We start from the raw sequence: 15605 nt of genomic DNA on the forward strand, positions 1-15605 counted from the left end.
CTATTGAAAGTCAGCCATTTCTGCCAGAGTTGTAGCGGCATAAAACCTTCATTTCCTTCCTGAAGCAACACTTGTCAGAGCCATGCAGAGAGGTTTGGGTGCACAGCTCTCCCAGCACTAACAGCCTGTGACCTGTTTAGTATTGATTGACCAACAGGCGAGGATCTGCCCCCAAGACAGGCCTTAAAAGGCCAACCCCGTCATTTACATAATAAGGTAGAAATGCATACAGAAATGTAAAAAGGAGACACAGAAATGTAGAAAGGAGACAGAAATAAATATGCTTGGAAAAATAAATGGAGAAAGAAAATGCAAGTGTACAAAAGTAAATAAATGAAAATAAAATACAAAAATTAATAATTTGAGGGATAATAAAATGTAAAAGAAAACAGAAATAAATACAGGCATAAAAATAAAGGAGAACATTTTTTTTTTTTTAATTTCCAAATAAATAAATACATTGAACTGAAAATGACATGGAAAAGTAAATAAATAGGAATTTTGTCACAAAGTTAAACTTAAACAGTTGAAAGTGACAAATGAAATATAAATTTGCGTCATGTTTTAAAGGCTTCTTAATGGAAAAACTATTTTGTAAATGTTTTGTATAATTTTTTGACAATTTGTTTATTGATACATTTTTATATTTATGTTTTTATTTTTCACTTTGGCAGTTTTGGTCACCCATACCCCACGAGTTTCCGGATTGATTTTAAGATTCTTTTAGTGGTATACAAATGTCTAAATTGTCTCATTACTGTGGCGGAGGAGAGAAATTAAGATTAGGTGTGTGCTAAAGTGTTCTTCTTTTTTGTTGTTGTTGTTGTTTGTTTGTTTGTTTTTTTAATGCAGGGTGCTTTGTGCTACTTTTTGTATGAAAGTGCTTTATAAATAAAATTTTATTTGATTTCAATTAAGCCTTCCTAATTCTTAACTTGCAGTTTTATACTCTAAACACAACCAAGAAAACATAAAGACATTTTCATTGTAAGAGCTTGAAATCAGTTCTAACCTGTTGGTGGGGAGTTTCTGTTTGTAAGAGTTAATGGAACAATCATACATTAATTGTTTAAAACTGAAGAAGCCTTTTTGATGGTATGTGAATAGTCTTCAAGAATCAAGAAACAGAAGTCCAGCTGCCTTTATTCAGGCTTTTACAATTACCATGGTCTAGATAATTGAGTAGATTCTGAGCTAAAAAAAATAGTCTCAAACTGGATTCCCACAAGAAGAATGTGCACTGAGAAAAAGATCAAGTTTGGTTACATCATTAAGAAATGGTGGCACATCGACGTAGGTGTTAACACTGTAGAAAAAGGTGGAACCTAGGCAATGGGTTTTTCCGAATTGACAATAGATGTGAGTTTGAGTGTGCATTTTTTTTATATATGTATATATGTTGCTCCTGTAATGGATTGGTGGCTTGTCCATGGTGTAACCTGTCACTTTCACACCTGGGATAGGGTCCTCCCATGACCCTGAAAATTATTACACATTTATATAAAATCAGCAGATGGAAGGATGAAATAAATGAAATAAAATGAGAGATAACTATTAATCCCAGAGAGAAATTATACAACGAATGGGGATGGATGGGATTTATCACTGGCCGGCTCTATCCATCCATCCATCCATCCATCCATCCATCCATCCATCCATGCATTTTCTACCACGTATCCAGGGTCAGGTCACTGGGGCAGGAGCTTAAGCAGGGAACCCCAGACTTCCTTCTCCCCAGCTACTTTATCAAGCTCGTCTGAGGGGATCCCAAGTCATTCCCAGGCCAGGTGAGAGAGGCATGGTTGGCTTGTTCCAAGTGGGACCTGCACCAGTAGGATAATTATGTAGCCAATTTTAGCAGAAACTGTAAATTTCTATTTTTGTCAATGAGCTATGACACAATTTTTAAGAGAGGCTCCCATCCACATTATATTAGAGATTTTAAATGTACTAATGTAAGGATACATTTATTTTATAATTAAAACATTTATAAATTTTACATTCACATCCCACATTGTCCCATAGATTATTCAAGTTGATTAAGTGCAGTTTTAAATGCATATAAACACTGACATTTTGCAGAATTGATATTAAAACTTTCATTGGTTGCACTAAGCTAATTTGCCCTCAATTTTCATTCTGGTTTGTGAGATCTTAAATTTACATAAACATTTTACTCCTCTTTACTGATCTCTGAGCTGTGAGCCTGGTGTATATTATGCTTTTGGGGCAAATTCTAACTTCAATCTAACTTCACTTGTGTCAAATAAAGACAAGAAAACCAAGCAGAGAACATTTAATAGTTTAATTATAAGCTGCTGTATACATTCAGTGATTATTCCGATTTTTATGTTGCCAGAAGCCATGGGTGAGACCAGCAAAACATTCAGCTACAAGATCTAGTTGGTTGTATGCAATTTGTCCATTTCCATTCATATATTCCCACATTGTACATACTGTTTACTGCAAAGCAACATCAAACCACATTGCTGATGTGCAACACGGTTCTTCCAAGATCTCTGTTCAAACATGGTTCCACCCAGTCTGTAGTGTGGTACTCGCAGGAGGGGAGAGCCCGTTTTTGCCACTGTGATCTTAACTTCACCTTTGAGATAAGCTGAACACAGATGGCACAGGGTGACAGCAGTGCTGACTAAAGTCGGTATGCATGTCAGAATGCCCTCAGTTGAAGCTGAAATAAAAAAACTTGTTTGAACTCAACTGGGTCCAACAACAAAGTCGACCTATAGGTGAAACCCAGTTATTGCCTGAAGTACCCTGAAGGCTGTTATTTGTCCTCCATAGATACTACGATTTAGCAACATCCTGCAATCTGTATGGTTTTGTGTAAATCTTTTTTGGTTTCTTTTGCTATCTCACTCTAAGCTCATTGAACTGACACACTAATGTTGGTGCTGAAATCACTTTTTTGTTGTTTTTTTTTTTCTTTTTAAATTTAAACTTTTTTTTTGTCTTTTTAACATTTTCTAGTAGCCCACACAGAAACCGGATGGCACAAGAACTGACCAATAAGAAACTCTTTACAACAAGGTAGACTGCAAGTCAACAGTTGCCAGGGATCACACAGTAAACAAAAAATAATAATCCCAATTCATTTCTGAAATTAAAAACAAAACAAACAAAATAAAAAAAAAATACAAAACAAAACAAATCAGGTTCAATATAAAAGCAGCGGACAAATGAACAAAAGCAAGTTAATTTCAAGTATAACTTACTCATAAAATAACTACACAGCATTAAATATTCTCATTTTACATTTTAAATTATTTATAAAATATATTTTGGCATATATGTTTTTTTTATTTTTGTGTTTGTGTAACAAACGCTACTGTAGCTTCAGTTGAACACCAATGTTTATTCACTTTTTTCTCTTGAAACAAAACATTAAAGGGATTGTCACATAACAACAGGTTATTAAAAATGATAATAGTAAACCCTATACAGAGTTTCACATAGCAAGACATGAGTGACGATCCCTTCTATCCTAGCCCCATAGTCAAAAGTCAAAAAAAGTACAAGACCAAAGCACAACGCTCTAATTTGTGCTCCACTGGCTACAATCAAAGGTTGGGCACAGGAGATTTCAAAAGATGTAAGTCTTTTTTTTTTTTTTTTTTTTTTTTTTTTCATACTACCCATTTTGAACACAAAGATCTGTGTGTCCCACTTCCAGTGTTCAGAGCGGCTTTGCAGATAGAGAGAGTTCATTTAGCTCCATCCGTGATAAAATATAAATACTGTAAAGACCTCACAGTCCTATGACATCGTGATGTCCTCGGGGAAACGCAGAGAAGGTTTCTCTTAACAGTCAGGAAGAAGGGGCAAATGAGACAGAGAGGCCTCTCGTTCCTTCTCCTGAATGCTGAAGGAAAGAATTCACTATGCTTTGATGAATCCTGTGTATATCTGTGGTTGTTTATTACGGTGAAAGAGCTCACTATACAAAGGAACAAATAGCGATTTTGGCAGCTAAAACAGACTGCAAAACCAAAAGAAGGCAAATGTCACTTTGTGATACAAAAGTAGTTCAAAAGGCATAACTGTACGTATGAACTGGCACCTCAGGTGTCCAAACATGTAGTGTCCTGCTTTGGCTCAAGAGCTGGAGAGCTCCACTGGCCGTGTCCATGCAGTCAACAGTAACCTGCCTGTTCACTCACCGCAGAAAGGAAACTGAACAAAAAACAAACAAGGAAAAAGTACTGCGTCTACAACAAAGCCACATCCACTACCAGGGCTTGAGCACACAACTAGCTGCAGCATACTACAGTTCGTTATCATCAGCCCAAACTGATATTTGAATTTCGTATACTGCAAATGGATGTGTCTCTATACGTCCACAGCCTGACTTTCCTTTGTGCACACACAGCTATTGCGGAGTAATATATATATATATATATATATATATATATATATACACACATATATATATATATATATATGCAAGTGTGTGTGTTGTGTGTGTGTGTGAGAGTTTACACTGTATGTATGTATGCATGTGTGTGTGTGTCATCGAGAAGCTTGCTAAAGCACAATGTCCTTCAGGCGCTTGCTGCTGGGAGATTCCTTGTCTCTGCCATCTTGGAGAAGCGTATTGATCTCCCTGACAGCCGGCTCACTGTCCTTCCCTTCCGGCTGTCGCAACAGGCTGTGGTTGGCGATTCGCTCTGCATCGCGACATTTCAGTGTATTGTAGGCAGATGATGGCTTGGAAACAGGGCTCTTCAGGTGCACGGGGGAAGTAATGGGGCTGGCAGCCTCACGCCCGTTGCCAGCTTCACGAACAGCCCCTCCATTGGCCTTGGGGCTACACACCTGAGACTCCTGAGTCCACTTTCCCTTTACCTCTCCCCGCTCCACATCCTCAGACCCATCTTTGCCAAAGGTGGCAAAAGTCCTCTTAATGGTGCCATCCTCATAGTGTGGCACATCCACTGTGGTGGCCTCGATGGACAAAGCAATGACGTTACGGGCATGCTCGGGTGACTTGGCACGTGCCGGGATTGGCACACGAGGCATCCAGCAGCGATCAGAGTGACCAAGGATGCGGCACTCGTCTTGGCAGTGAAAGCCCTCACTGGGATCTGTAGAAAAAACAAGAAGAGAGAAAAGAAGATTGTTAGATTTGTTTGAAAAATTTGCTTAATTTCATAGAGCCAGAATTCATGATATTTCTCCCACATGGCTATCAGTTGATTTATGTGTCAAACCTTTCATGAAATTCTAAAGGAAATTGATATAAAATGATGGATTTTATTTTATTTCAAACAGTCCATTTAGATATTTCTGAATGATTTGCTTTCCCAGTGCAGCCCATCTATGTCTACTGGTGATGGCAGTCTCTTTAACACCACACACTGATAACTGGGGCTGGATGTTTGGGGCACATCTAATGTGCCAATTAAATTATGTATTGTTAAATCAAAAGTCCATTTGCAGCTTGTGTGTAATTGGGTTTTCTCTTCAGCAACATTAGATAAAAGGCAAGTTTAAACAGTGCAATCAGATATCTCATAGAAAGAAACCAGACGGGTTGCGGTGTTGCTGCCTGGTTCGTATCTCACTCCCTCTCTGTCTCTGTCATCTGGCGCCGAGTTATAAATATGTAATGATGTTTAACGCTGGAGTGAAAAAAAGATTTGTCTGAGTCTGTATAACTGTGCTGCACTTTGTTGTGCTGAGGGAAGAACTTTCAAGAACATTTTTGCATAATTATTTGCAACAAAAAACACATTATGGTCTCATAATTAAATCTAAATGATGCAGTTTTGTTTTTGTGTGTTTTTTGATCCCCATGTACACTTTGACAATCAAAAGAACAGTAATATATGCTGTCTTTCCTTAAAATTTATAGATTTGTTCCCTCATGATGATGTCAGATTTATAGCACATCAGAAAAATAAATTTCAAAATTATATGACAGAGGAAAATGGAGCAGATTATTTTCCAAAATCCCTCTCTGTACCTTTACTGTGGTTTCCACCAGAGGACCTGCCACACACACATACAAAATGACATATTTTTGTGCTCCCCTACTGCTTGTTTCACTCTTCACAGCAGCCCATCCTCCTTTCCAAAGGCCCAGGATGACAAGAAGGGATTGTGAGAAGGATTGTGATCGACCCAAATATGCACGCTTACATCTGGCAATCACAGCTTGACAGATCACCTAATTAAAATCACTAATGATCTGTTTTTCTCCTTTCTTTTCCACACTCATGAGAGGCACCTCTGCTAAGGCCCTGGGGATCGATATTTAAAGATTGGAGATGGGCTTTTCAGGGGCAAATATGCCAGAGCTGTCTCTCATAAAGTATAATCTGATGGGACTGACATATACCATGGTAACTAAATGACTGTATGAGTGAAATTAGGGGATCAAAAGTTCTTTAAGTCCAAATACAAAGAGTAGATGTGTTTCTTTTAATGGGATGGCTTCTTAACTAGCACCCGAGACACAGTCTACAGTTATAACTTGTGTAAATATGTGATTCAATATATCTAGTACAAAATATCAAATGGTCACTTTATGCTATCCATATTAAGCATAATTATGTAGTTCCATAGAGCAGATAGCCTCAGATTCACTTTATGAGACTGAAAAGCACAAATGAGCAAAAAAAGTGAATATTTTCTTCAAGTTAGCTGGTGTATATGTTCATTTGAATGCGTGCTGATTGGGGGATGTAACTACAATAGCAGCAATCATGGAGACAAAGGCAATAAGCTGAGGAATTTGTTTAAATATATATAATCAGAATGTAATAATAAAATCACAACAAAAAGTATTTACAAGGTACAAAGAACATAACAGAGGGCATTGAATGATAATTAAATATATAAAAAGAAAGTGTGATTAGATGGTCCACAACAAACACACTGTTTTAATGTCCAAACACAGTCTTATGAAACAGGTTTGAATTTGATCATTTTAAATGCATATTATTTGACAGATTTCTGACAATAAAGATAAAGAGATTCAAATATCTAGCAACACAAATATTATACTTTAAGACATACTTGGACTTTTGGGATTTGTCTTCTGTATGCATTTAAATGCTGTAACATACATTTCAGCTCTATTTAATAAATAAAAAAAATTCCTGCAAAATCTTTTTGGCACACCAATCTTTTTCACCCCTAATTAAAAATGTGCAATCTTGGTAATGAAACCAATTTCCTCTAAACACTTTGGCTTATTTCTATAGCCTAAAGCCCTCTCTGAGGCATGAAAAGCCTTGAGGCACAAAGAAATACACACAAGTTGCATGTTCTCTACTTAGCAGTGCATGCATATGCAGTGAAAGCCATTTTCTCCACTTTCCTTTAGGGGTGTATGGGAAAGCAACTGGGTTGTAAATGACATTGTTACGAAAGCCAAGTGCTATTAACCATCACACATCCTGCCTCTGCTCGGAGCTTCATAAAACGCAGATGTTGCTCTAAAAGACTCTAAAACACTGAGAGAAATTCAAAAAAAAAAAAAAAAAAAAAGTGGCAGGCCATCGACCTCTGACAAGACATAATCTCTTCCTATTAAAAGAAAAAATGAACCAAGTGTAATGAGGGGAGATGAATTGACGGCTTTTGCAGCAGCACTTAGGTTTGAAAGTCAACAAGTACAGAATAGAAGGCAGAGAAGGCACCTCCTGCTGAGACTGTGCATTCAAAGTCATCAGGAAAAGTCAGGAAACTAAGCCTGCCAATCAGTTCCAGGAACACACTTAAAGTACAGCACAGAGCAGGATGTCACTGGGAACATTTCCGATTGATGATTTAGTACCTATTAATTACTGAGGGAGGTTTAATGCAGGAGAACGCAATGTGTTGTGCATTCAAAATACAATGACGCCTGATGGCAATGGGGTCTAAAAAGGAAAGAAAATATATGTACAGCAAACCACTGCCATCAAATCAGACATACTGCACTTTAATACTGAGAGAGAAGGTCAAAAGGCTGGTAGAGGCACACAGGAGCACTTTCAACATGTGCAGGCATTGGAAAATAATAAATATTGCCTCTTCAAATGCAAGAGCCAAATCCTCCTGATACTGCTGTCCATGTTTTTCTGTTTGTAGTTACCTGGAATAGCATCACTTTGCATCAGCACAGGGAGCAACCCATTCACTCTGTGCCATTTCATCTGAAACCTAGCAGGCTGCCAGCAGCAGATTCAGACCTGTCTCTTCCTCTCAATCAGACCAAAGTGTCTGAACTTCAACTTATACCAGACAGATCTTAAGCTGCAGCTTGGGAATTCTACAACTTGGCTAGCTTATTGCTCAATTTACCCTTGTGCATGAGGGGATATCATGATCCCTACATGTTAAATAGCTGCGGGCACTATTTTTTGGTTGTTAATGTTGTAGAAAAAAAAGAAAAGAGAGAGAAATCACAAACAAAAGACTGAAATCCTTTAACACAAAAGCAGAAGGATGAGCTTACAAGAAAAAACAACTCTCTGTTCAACTGCTTGAGCTTTTACTCGGTACTTCGCGTCCTGTTTGGCTAACATGTGGAACCAGGCTTGGAAAACACAGGCGCTTATCCTTCCAAAAGTAGCGCATGGAGCCTCAACCTTGATGTAATCCTACAAAATGAGTGTAAGCAGCCAGACTGGAGGACCAGAGGCAGGGTTGAGTTTGTCTGGACCCAGATTTAGGTGACAAAAATCCTCACTGTGGACGTCTTAGTTCAACTAAAACCACAAGGCCATGGGTACTTGCAGTTTGACACAATTCAGTCAGTTTAGTTTTAAAACAGATGAACCCTAAAAAGAATTTAGAGCAGCAGTGTGGCATGATAAATCATTTTACAAAGAACATCTGCCACTTTTGGCTTTAACTACTTTTTGTATTTCCTCTGTATGCTGACATTTTTGTTGTAGCAGTAACAATAAATGTCCTGATTCTGTTTGTCATGTGAAAATATATATTTTTGTACAAAATGCCAGAGTATAATGTGCATTTTACTTGTGATGTAGAGGCAATGAAAGAAAATAATTTGAAGCAATTTAAAACAGATATACTTTTCTCGTGGCCTACATAGACTTTGCAGATTCTCTTTGATTTCCTGTTGTTTCCTGGCTGTCTTTGATTTAGAGCCCCACTACAACGCCATGACAAAGCTATCAAACAGAGTCTGACAACAGTTTTTCAGCTGTTGACTGAAGCAGCAAACACCATCTCTGTCATTACGCTTTGACCCTGTTTCCACTGCAATGCGATGGAATGGATTTAACATAAAAAAAGAACTATATTTACAGAATGTTTAAAATAATGTGACCACGGTTCTGAGGACCCTGTCTAAGGGCAATCAACACTCTTTATCATTTCTAAATGGTCTGCAGAAGGTTTTTACTATATATGCTGCCATAATGTTGCCTGTCTTGCTTGGATCTAGGTATTCTGGGGGTATATTTGACAGTGAGATGGCTGTTTTCTAATTGCTCTCCATATTAATTTTCCATCCTGGCAGTCAGATGGCAAAGATTGATTAAATCTAAATTGTTACTACAGAGTCTTGATGGAGTCTGTGATGCAGACGCTGATGAAAAGTATCACAGGGGAGGGGAAAAATAATCTGATCTGGTTGCTGCAAAGAGTCGAAAACATGCTCAAGGCCTAACAGACTTGGTCCTGTCTGAATCTAACTCTGCGAATGGAGCTTAACATCTAGTCTGTCCTATCTGAGGACAGCTCTATGGCCGGCTGAGGCTGGAAGCTCAGCCAAGTAGCCTCCTACACTACTCACTAGGGAGAGTCCAAGCACTGCTGTCATCCCAGCCAGCCAATTCAGTCTGTGGGCCATAAATCAGCCTGGAGGCTTGGCTCCTGTGGGAGTGGCAAGATAGAGTGTGATGGTCTTGTTTTTACAAACAGTAGAGGGGCACCCTTACTGCACCACGTAAGTCATCATTCTCTGCACAGCACTGAGTCCTCTCCTTCTCCCTACAGCATCTGGCTCAGTCACATCAAGCTATCCCCCCTAAAACCCCAGATTCATTCCTCACAGCTTCTTGCACAAGACCATCCTTTATGACTCTCCTCCTTCTGTCCTTCTCTCCCATCTAATCAGTACTGCTGTCTCACATATATTGATGTAATTAAATGAGTCCGTCATACAAATATCACTTCCTCTCATCCCTTTCTGTCTGGGCAGAAGTCTTTAAACACGCCCTTCATCAAATAGAAATTGTTGAGAATTTTAGACACATTGGGCAGCCTTGTTAGTGCTGTCTTATGGTTGGTAAAGCCAAGAGTTCATGTGGCCCTGGTTCTGATTTTGAGCATTAGCAGCAGTCAATTTATCAGGAATAAATTCACTGTCTGATCCACTCAGGACTGTGCACAGTGTCTGGCATCTTGTCACTTGGTCCAACCTGCTCATTTTCTCCAAGGATTACGATTTGAGCAGGTTCCTTTTTTTTTTTTTTTTTTCTTAAATGCATGCCAATTATTTAAAAGGTTTGCAGCAGACCAAAGGAAAAAAAAAAACTGTAAAAGTGCACTACCAATGTTCATCTTCTCCCTTGCTGCTCCCCCATCCAGCAGAACCACTGCATTCAACATCAGTGTCCTGGTATAAAGAATGAATTTCCAAACTGGTGTTGACAAACAATGCAGTAGCTTCTAAATTGGTACAAACAGCATCTGCTTAACAGCTGTGTAACAACAGCGGGAGGAAAAAAAAGAAGCAATTGCTATGCTGTTTATAAATCACTATGTCATCGCAGAGTACTGTTCTGTTCAAGAGCAGGACCACTAGCCAATGGACTGCTTGATGTAGTGGAAACAATGCAAGCGGGTTGTCATGATGACATACGTGGGTGGGCTGGTTTCACTCCTCTGGCAAGAAATGATATTTTGCTGAGAGGATTCTCTCACCCTTTTGTGCCAACTCTGGCTCCTAAGAGTCATAGAGTCCATGTAAGAGTTTTTAAGCCTAAAAAGCATTACCCTTCCCTCATATCATGTCATATGGAACACATAGAGGGGCAGGTCTTTCAGTGCTGGTTTATTGTTGTTTAAAACCAGCCAATGTCATAATTCATGCCCTGGTTTTCATACATTACATGAGCCAGTGACCATTTAACTCTCTCAACAGGCACTGTGAACTGGATTTAACCCAGGCAGAAAGGCATAAAGAGATAAGCATGGCTGCACAAGGCTAAACTGTGTTAAATTGGTAGCAGAGAGCTTCTCAGCACAGGCTCCAGTACCAGTACAATGCACTTATGTGGCAGCAGAACACCAGAAAGCCTGTGGGAAGGCCAGTTTCGTCTCTGCCAGAAAAGCTCCCAACTGTTCAACCATGCTGCCAGTCCAACAACATGCCGAGATTTAGTTGAGAAAATGACACACTTCCAGCTTGCGCCCCTTTCTGGACGCTGAAATACATCATTAACAGTATCAACAGGCCACACAGATTATGTCAAGGTGTTGCTCTTTGTGTCAAGTAAATGTCCTTGTGTCAAATTACTTGTACAGATACTTTTTTAAAATTAATCAGGCTTTATAGGATCTTGGGATGGGGTTATGGAGACTCAAGTCTCATTTTGCATTTTTTTTTTTTCTCCATGTAAATATGGTATAATTAAGAAACGGAGATCATTAAGTATGTTTTGCTTCGTGTGCGATTACATATAGCCAGTAACTACAAATTGTAAATGAATTTGTGCTTTTTTCTGCAACAATAAGAGTCCCACCATACTGCTGTGAAATGGGACAGGAATTCAGCTTAATAACTTTATGGTGGTAAATTAGATCAATTTGAGACCATATATAAAATTTGAGTGGGGAAAACTAATCAGGGAATGTAATTCAGTGATGAATTTCTTGAGAGAAAACTCATCTTTGGGTTTGGAGTGTTTTAAAGAGACAATTATTTTAAAATATGAAAGATAGAGGATGAAAAAGAATACAATTACAGTGCAAATTAAACTGGAACTTGAGCACACCTTGTTCACATAATTTGATCTATTTCCAGCTAAAATGGGATTTTGTGGAAGAAACATCTTACTGGATGGAATCTATTAGAAATGTCAGAAGGAAATTTTGACAGAACTGTTAATCTATTTGACTGGATAACTGCATAACTGGTAGTAGCTAGCGTTAAACATAACTTGCAAGTAAATCCAAATTCTGCCATATGGTTACTGCTCTTCCGGGTTTTCGTGAGGATGTTGAACTTGTGAACATTGCAACACTTTAGTAAGTATTATGATCTTGTTTATATATAATAATCTTGTTTTTGTAGCTTTCATATTGAAGTAAAAACTGATTACATTAATAAATGATTTTATTTCCTACACATTACTAAGATTGTGTTGATTGTCATGTGATGTATTTTGGGAGAATTGCACGATAGACACATTTAAAAAGCTTCTGTATTGTGCTTCTAACAACAAGCTTCAAATTAAACTCTTCAAAACCCCAATGGCAACACAATGTTTTTCCCAAAATACAGAACAGAAGGCTGCGGGCAGCCAGCCGGACCTGCCCGCCTGCTTGTCTGCCTGCCCGCCCGCCTGCCTCTATTCTGCTGTCTGCTCAGCTCAGCTCGTTCCCCCTACAAAGCATCAGCAGAGGACATCTTTAAATACACTGGAACAAATGTCGTATTTCTGTATTTAAGCTTGACCGAGCTGGCGAGCTAATTTGCTCCTAAACCCTTGAGTCTGGGAGAAGCAAGGGGGCAGAAACAGACACTTAAATTACATCTATGAATGGGGTTGGGGGGAAGATGAAAGCTTATGGAGTCAGCGGGGATGGGGGAAAAGAAAGAGAGCCGGCTTAAGAATGGCACTACTGTGGATTCTGATGATTGATGTCACAACTATGAGGGAAAACTGAGGTCACCTCATCTCATTTCTAGGACCAAGTACCATACCCTTAAATGAACTTTAATGGAGTGTTAATGACTGGATATTGCTCCATCATATGTGTGACAGTCTGCAAACTTCTAGAAGAGAAATACAAACTGTACATTTTTCATTTCACATTAGGAGATGTAAAGCAATGCTTGATGCCATATTGGGCATTTTAGAAGTCCATCAAAAGATCCTTCAACAATACATGTAAATCCACATTTTCACCATTTCAACAACTAATCCTATTTGGTTGAAGGGATTTAATGATTCAAAATAATCAGTGAACAGTCTTGACCCCAAAACCATTACATTCTCACACATTTGCCATTAAGCAGGTTTTCCTCTCCTATTAAGTGCTGTTTTGCTTAACCATCTCATAAGAAATCAACAATCCAGCTCTTTCCACTACACAGAAAATACTATGGAAGACACACTGCTCAGCTAACCAGTATCTAAGGATTCCCTCCCACTGCGAACCACTGCTTTGCCTCAAAAATTCTCTTTACATAATTAATATAATGTGGCTTCTCCTTTAATCATGTTCATTTTGTGTTATCCAATACTTCTTTTTTATATTCCATTTCATCTCATCACTGAAAGGCCAGCATGGTGCTTTCCTTCTCTCATGTCCTTATTTCTTCACTTTCTTCTACTTTTTGAAAAAGATGTTCCACTTGTGTCTTTTCTGACACAACCTCTGGAAATAGGGCACTGTAAGATGTTGATAGAGACAGTATGCATTGTGACATGTATAACTCAGGTATAACTCAGTGTACAGTAAGAGGAAGTGGGCCACCTTGGGAAGCAGATCATGGCTTGATAAAGCAATTCCCTTGTTTACCACTGAACCACATAGATAGTGTCATTTAGGGATGAGAAGCAGATAGAAAAAAGAAATAAAAACACTCCCCCATTGTGTGTAAATGCATTTGATTTACACCTACTGGGCCTAATGCTTTCTAACATATTTCCTATTGCCCTGTCACGAAGGCCAATCTGTTTGGCATCTGGGAGGCATGCTGATTCTCTCCCAGGTTCTCTATTATCCACCACAGTGAGGTCTCTACCGTGATACAACTTAATATAACGCAGTCAAAACCAATGTCCGCAGCATTAACCGCCCACTAGACAGCACCACACTGTACAGAGGACTGTCAGTGAGTCAAGGAGAAAAGCTGCTGCTCGTACCACAAGACACACAGATTAAAATGGAGTTGGAAGACTGGTCTGAAGAAAGGAGAAGGAACTAATAGGCACATCTTTTCTGATTTGAAGAACATGACTACAGCATATATAAGGATGGTGGCTGGGGTCTGACACAGTGGTCGTAATTGGATTTCTCAGGCCTTGTGCCCACTCATGATAACACGCTGAGCTGTGACATGAAAAGTCCTTATGTGTGGCGAGGGAGTAAGGTGCAGCAGAGTGGAAGTGACAGGTGTCAAAGATCCAATTCCCTCGCTCTTCTCGTTCCTCCAGTTCCTTTTCTCAAGAGTCAGCTGAGGAACAACCTACCTTGTGGTACAGCCAAACACCAGATTTGACATTCAGTTGCAAATCCAAGCTAGTTATGTTGAGTTCAGCAGGGGAGGTGAAGGAATGGGGAGTCTGGGAGCGCTGCAGATACAAGGGGGGTCACGGCCCGATTGCCGCTTTATTTAGAGTTTTTTCTGATGCTAATATGAGCCGAATGGACAAGGAGCACAGAAACGCCTAAGAACCCCTGCTGCAGATGTCAGCGATAATGACGGCAGGGGGTGGGGGTGTGCAATGTCTGCATGGCCACAGTCCTCTCCCTGTCCTCTCCAAGCATTCTGGCCTCATCTTTAACGAGGACTGCATGAGAAGAGGCACATCATTAAAAAGAGCCATTCTGAGGTTTTCCTGTGTGCCATTAAACTTAACAGCCTACCTCTCCCATTACCTTTCATTTTAAAAATGGGGGACACAGAGGTTTGAAAAGCCACATTTGGTTGGCAAGATGCACCCGCTGTATTGGTACATAGAGGAGACAACTTGAAAGTCTCACTTATTTTTGTTTCTGGAGTTTTTACATGTTTCACACTGAACTGATTTTACATAACTTACTAATGTGATATGATAATTAGGTTAATGCCCAGAAAGATATGTTGTAGCCTAAAGGAAAGATCTTATTAGCAGCACAATGGAAAATAGAGGGCCTTTGTGAATGTTTTTTAATGGTGATGAATTTATCCTAATTTGATTATCCATCACCGCCAGCAACGCCACAGTGTAGAAACACCACTCTGGATCCTGTTCGGCTCTTGACCTTTCTCACAAATGAACTGAGTCCAAACAGGCAGATTACAGCGTGTACATGGAAAAAATAATTCAGATTGACTACCGTAGTGGTGTTTAGGCTATTACAATTTTGATCTTGATTCAGCAAGAGTACACAGTTTAGTTTAGCAGTAATACTTGTTCCTTTAATCTGAATGAATAGATCATGTAGTTAGGCAAATAAAAAGAGCACAAAGGGTAAAAAAAAAAATGCCATAAATACCAGAGGTTTCTTCAATATTAAAGTGTGTTGATAGACAAAATGCAGCTAAGGCCTTGTGGAAACTGGTGGACAAGAAAAGGGCAAGGGGAGGTTCTCTGGGTCCTCATATACCTTAGCAGGTCACTCCTTTTTGTTACTGCGCCCTCAGTCTCTCATCAATAGTTGATAATGTGGGTCATCAGCAGCCA

At 39.2% G+C, this 15605-nt stretch overlaps 1 protein-coding gene across 4 annotated transcripts in view; it reads right to left on the minus strand.

Moving 5' to 3' along the window:
• Positions 1–2291: 2291 nt before the first annotated feature.
• pcdh19 (protocadherin 19) overlaps positions 2292–15605 on the minus strand; it is a 53567-nt gene continuing 40253 nt past the window's right edge. For all 4 annotated transcript variants that reach the window (XM_041990691.1, XM_041990690.1, XM_041990689.1 and 1 more), the window contains exon 5: positions 2292–5105. In XM_041990691.1, the coding sequence (XP_041846625.1) occupies positions 4546–5105 (560 nt within the window). In that variant the 3' untranslated portion in view covers positions 2292–4545. The remainder of the gene's footprint in view (positions 5106–15605) is intronic.

The sequence above is a fragment of the Melanotaenia boesemani genome, chromosome 7 (genome assembly GCF_017639745.1).
Source record: "Melanotaenia boesemani isolate fMelBoe1 chromosome 7, fMelBoe1.pri, whole genome shotgun sequence".
In the NCBI taxonomy this organism is placed as follows: domain Eukaryota; kingdom Metazoa; phylum Chordata; class Actinopteri; order Atheriniformes; family Melanotaeniidae; genus Melanotaenia; species Melanotaenia boesemani.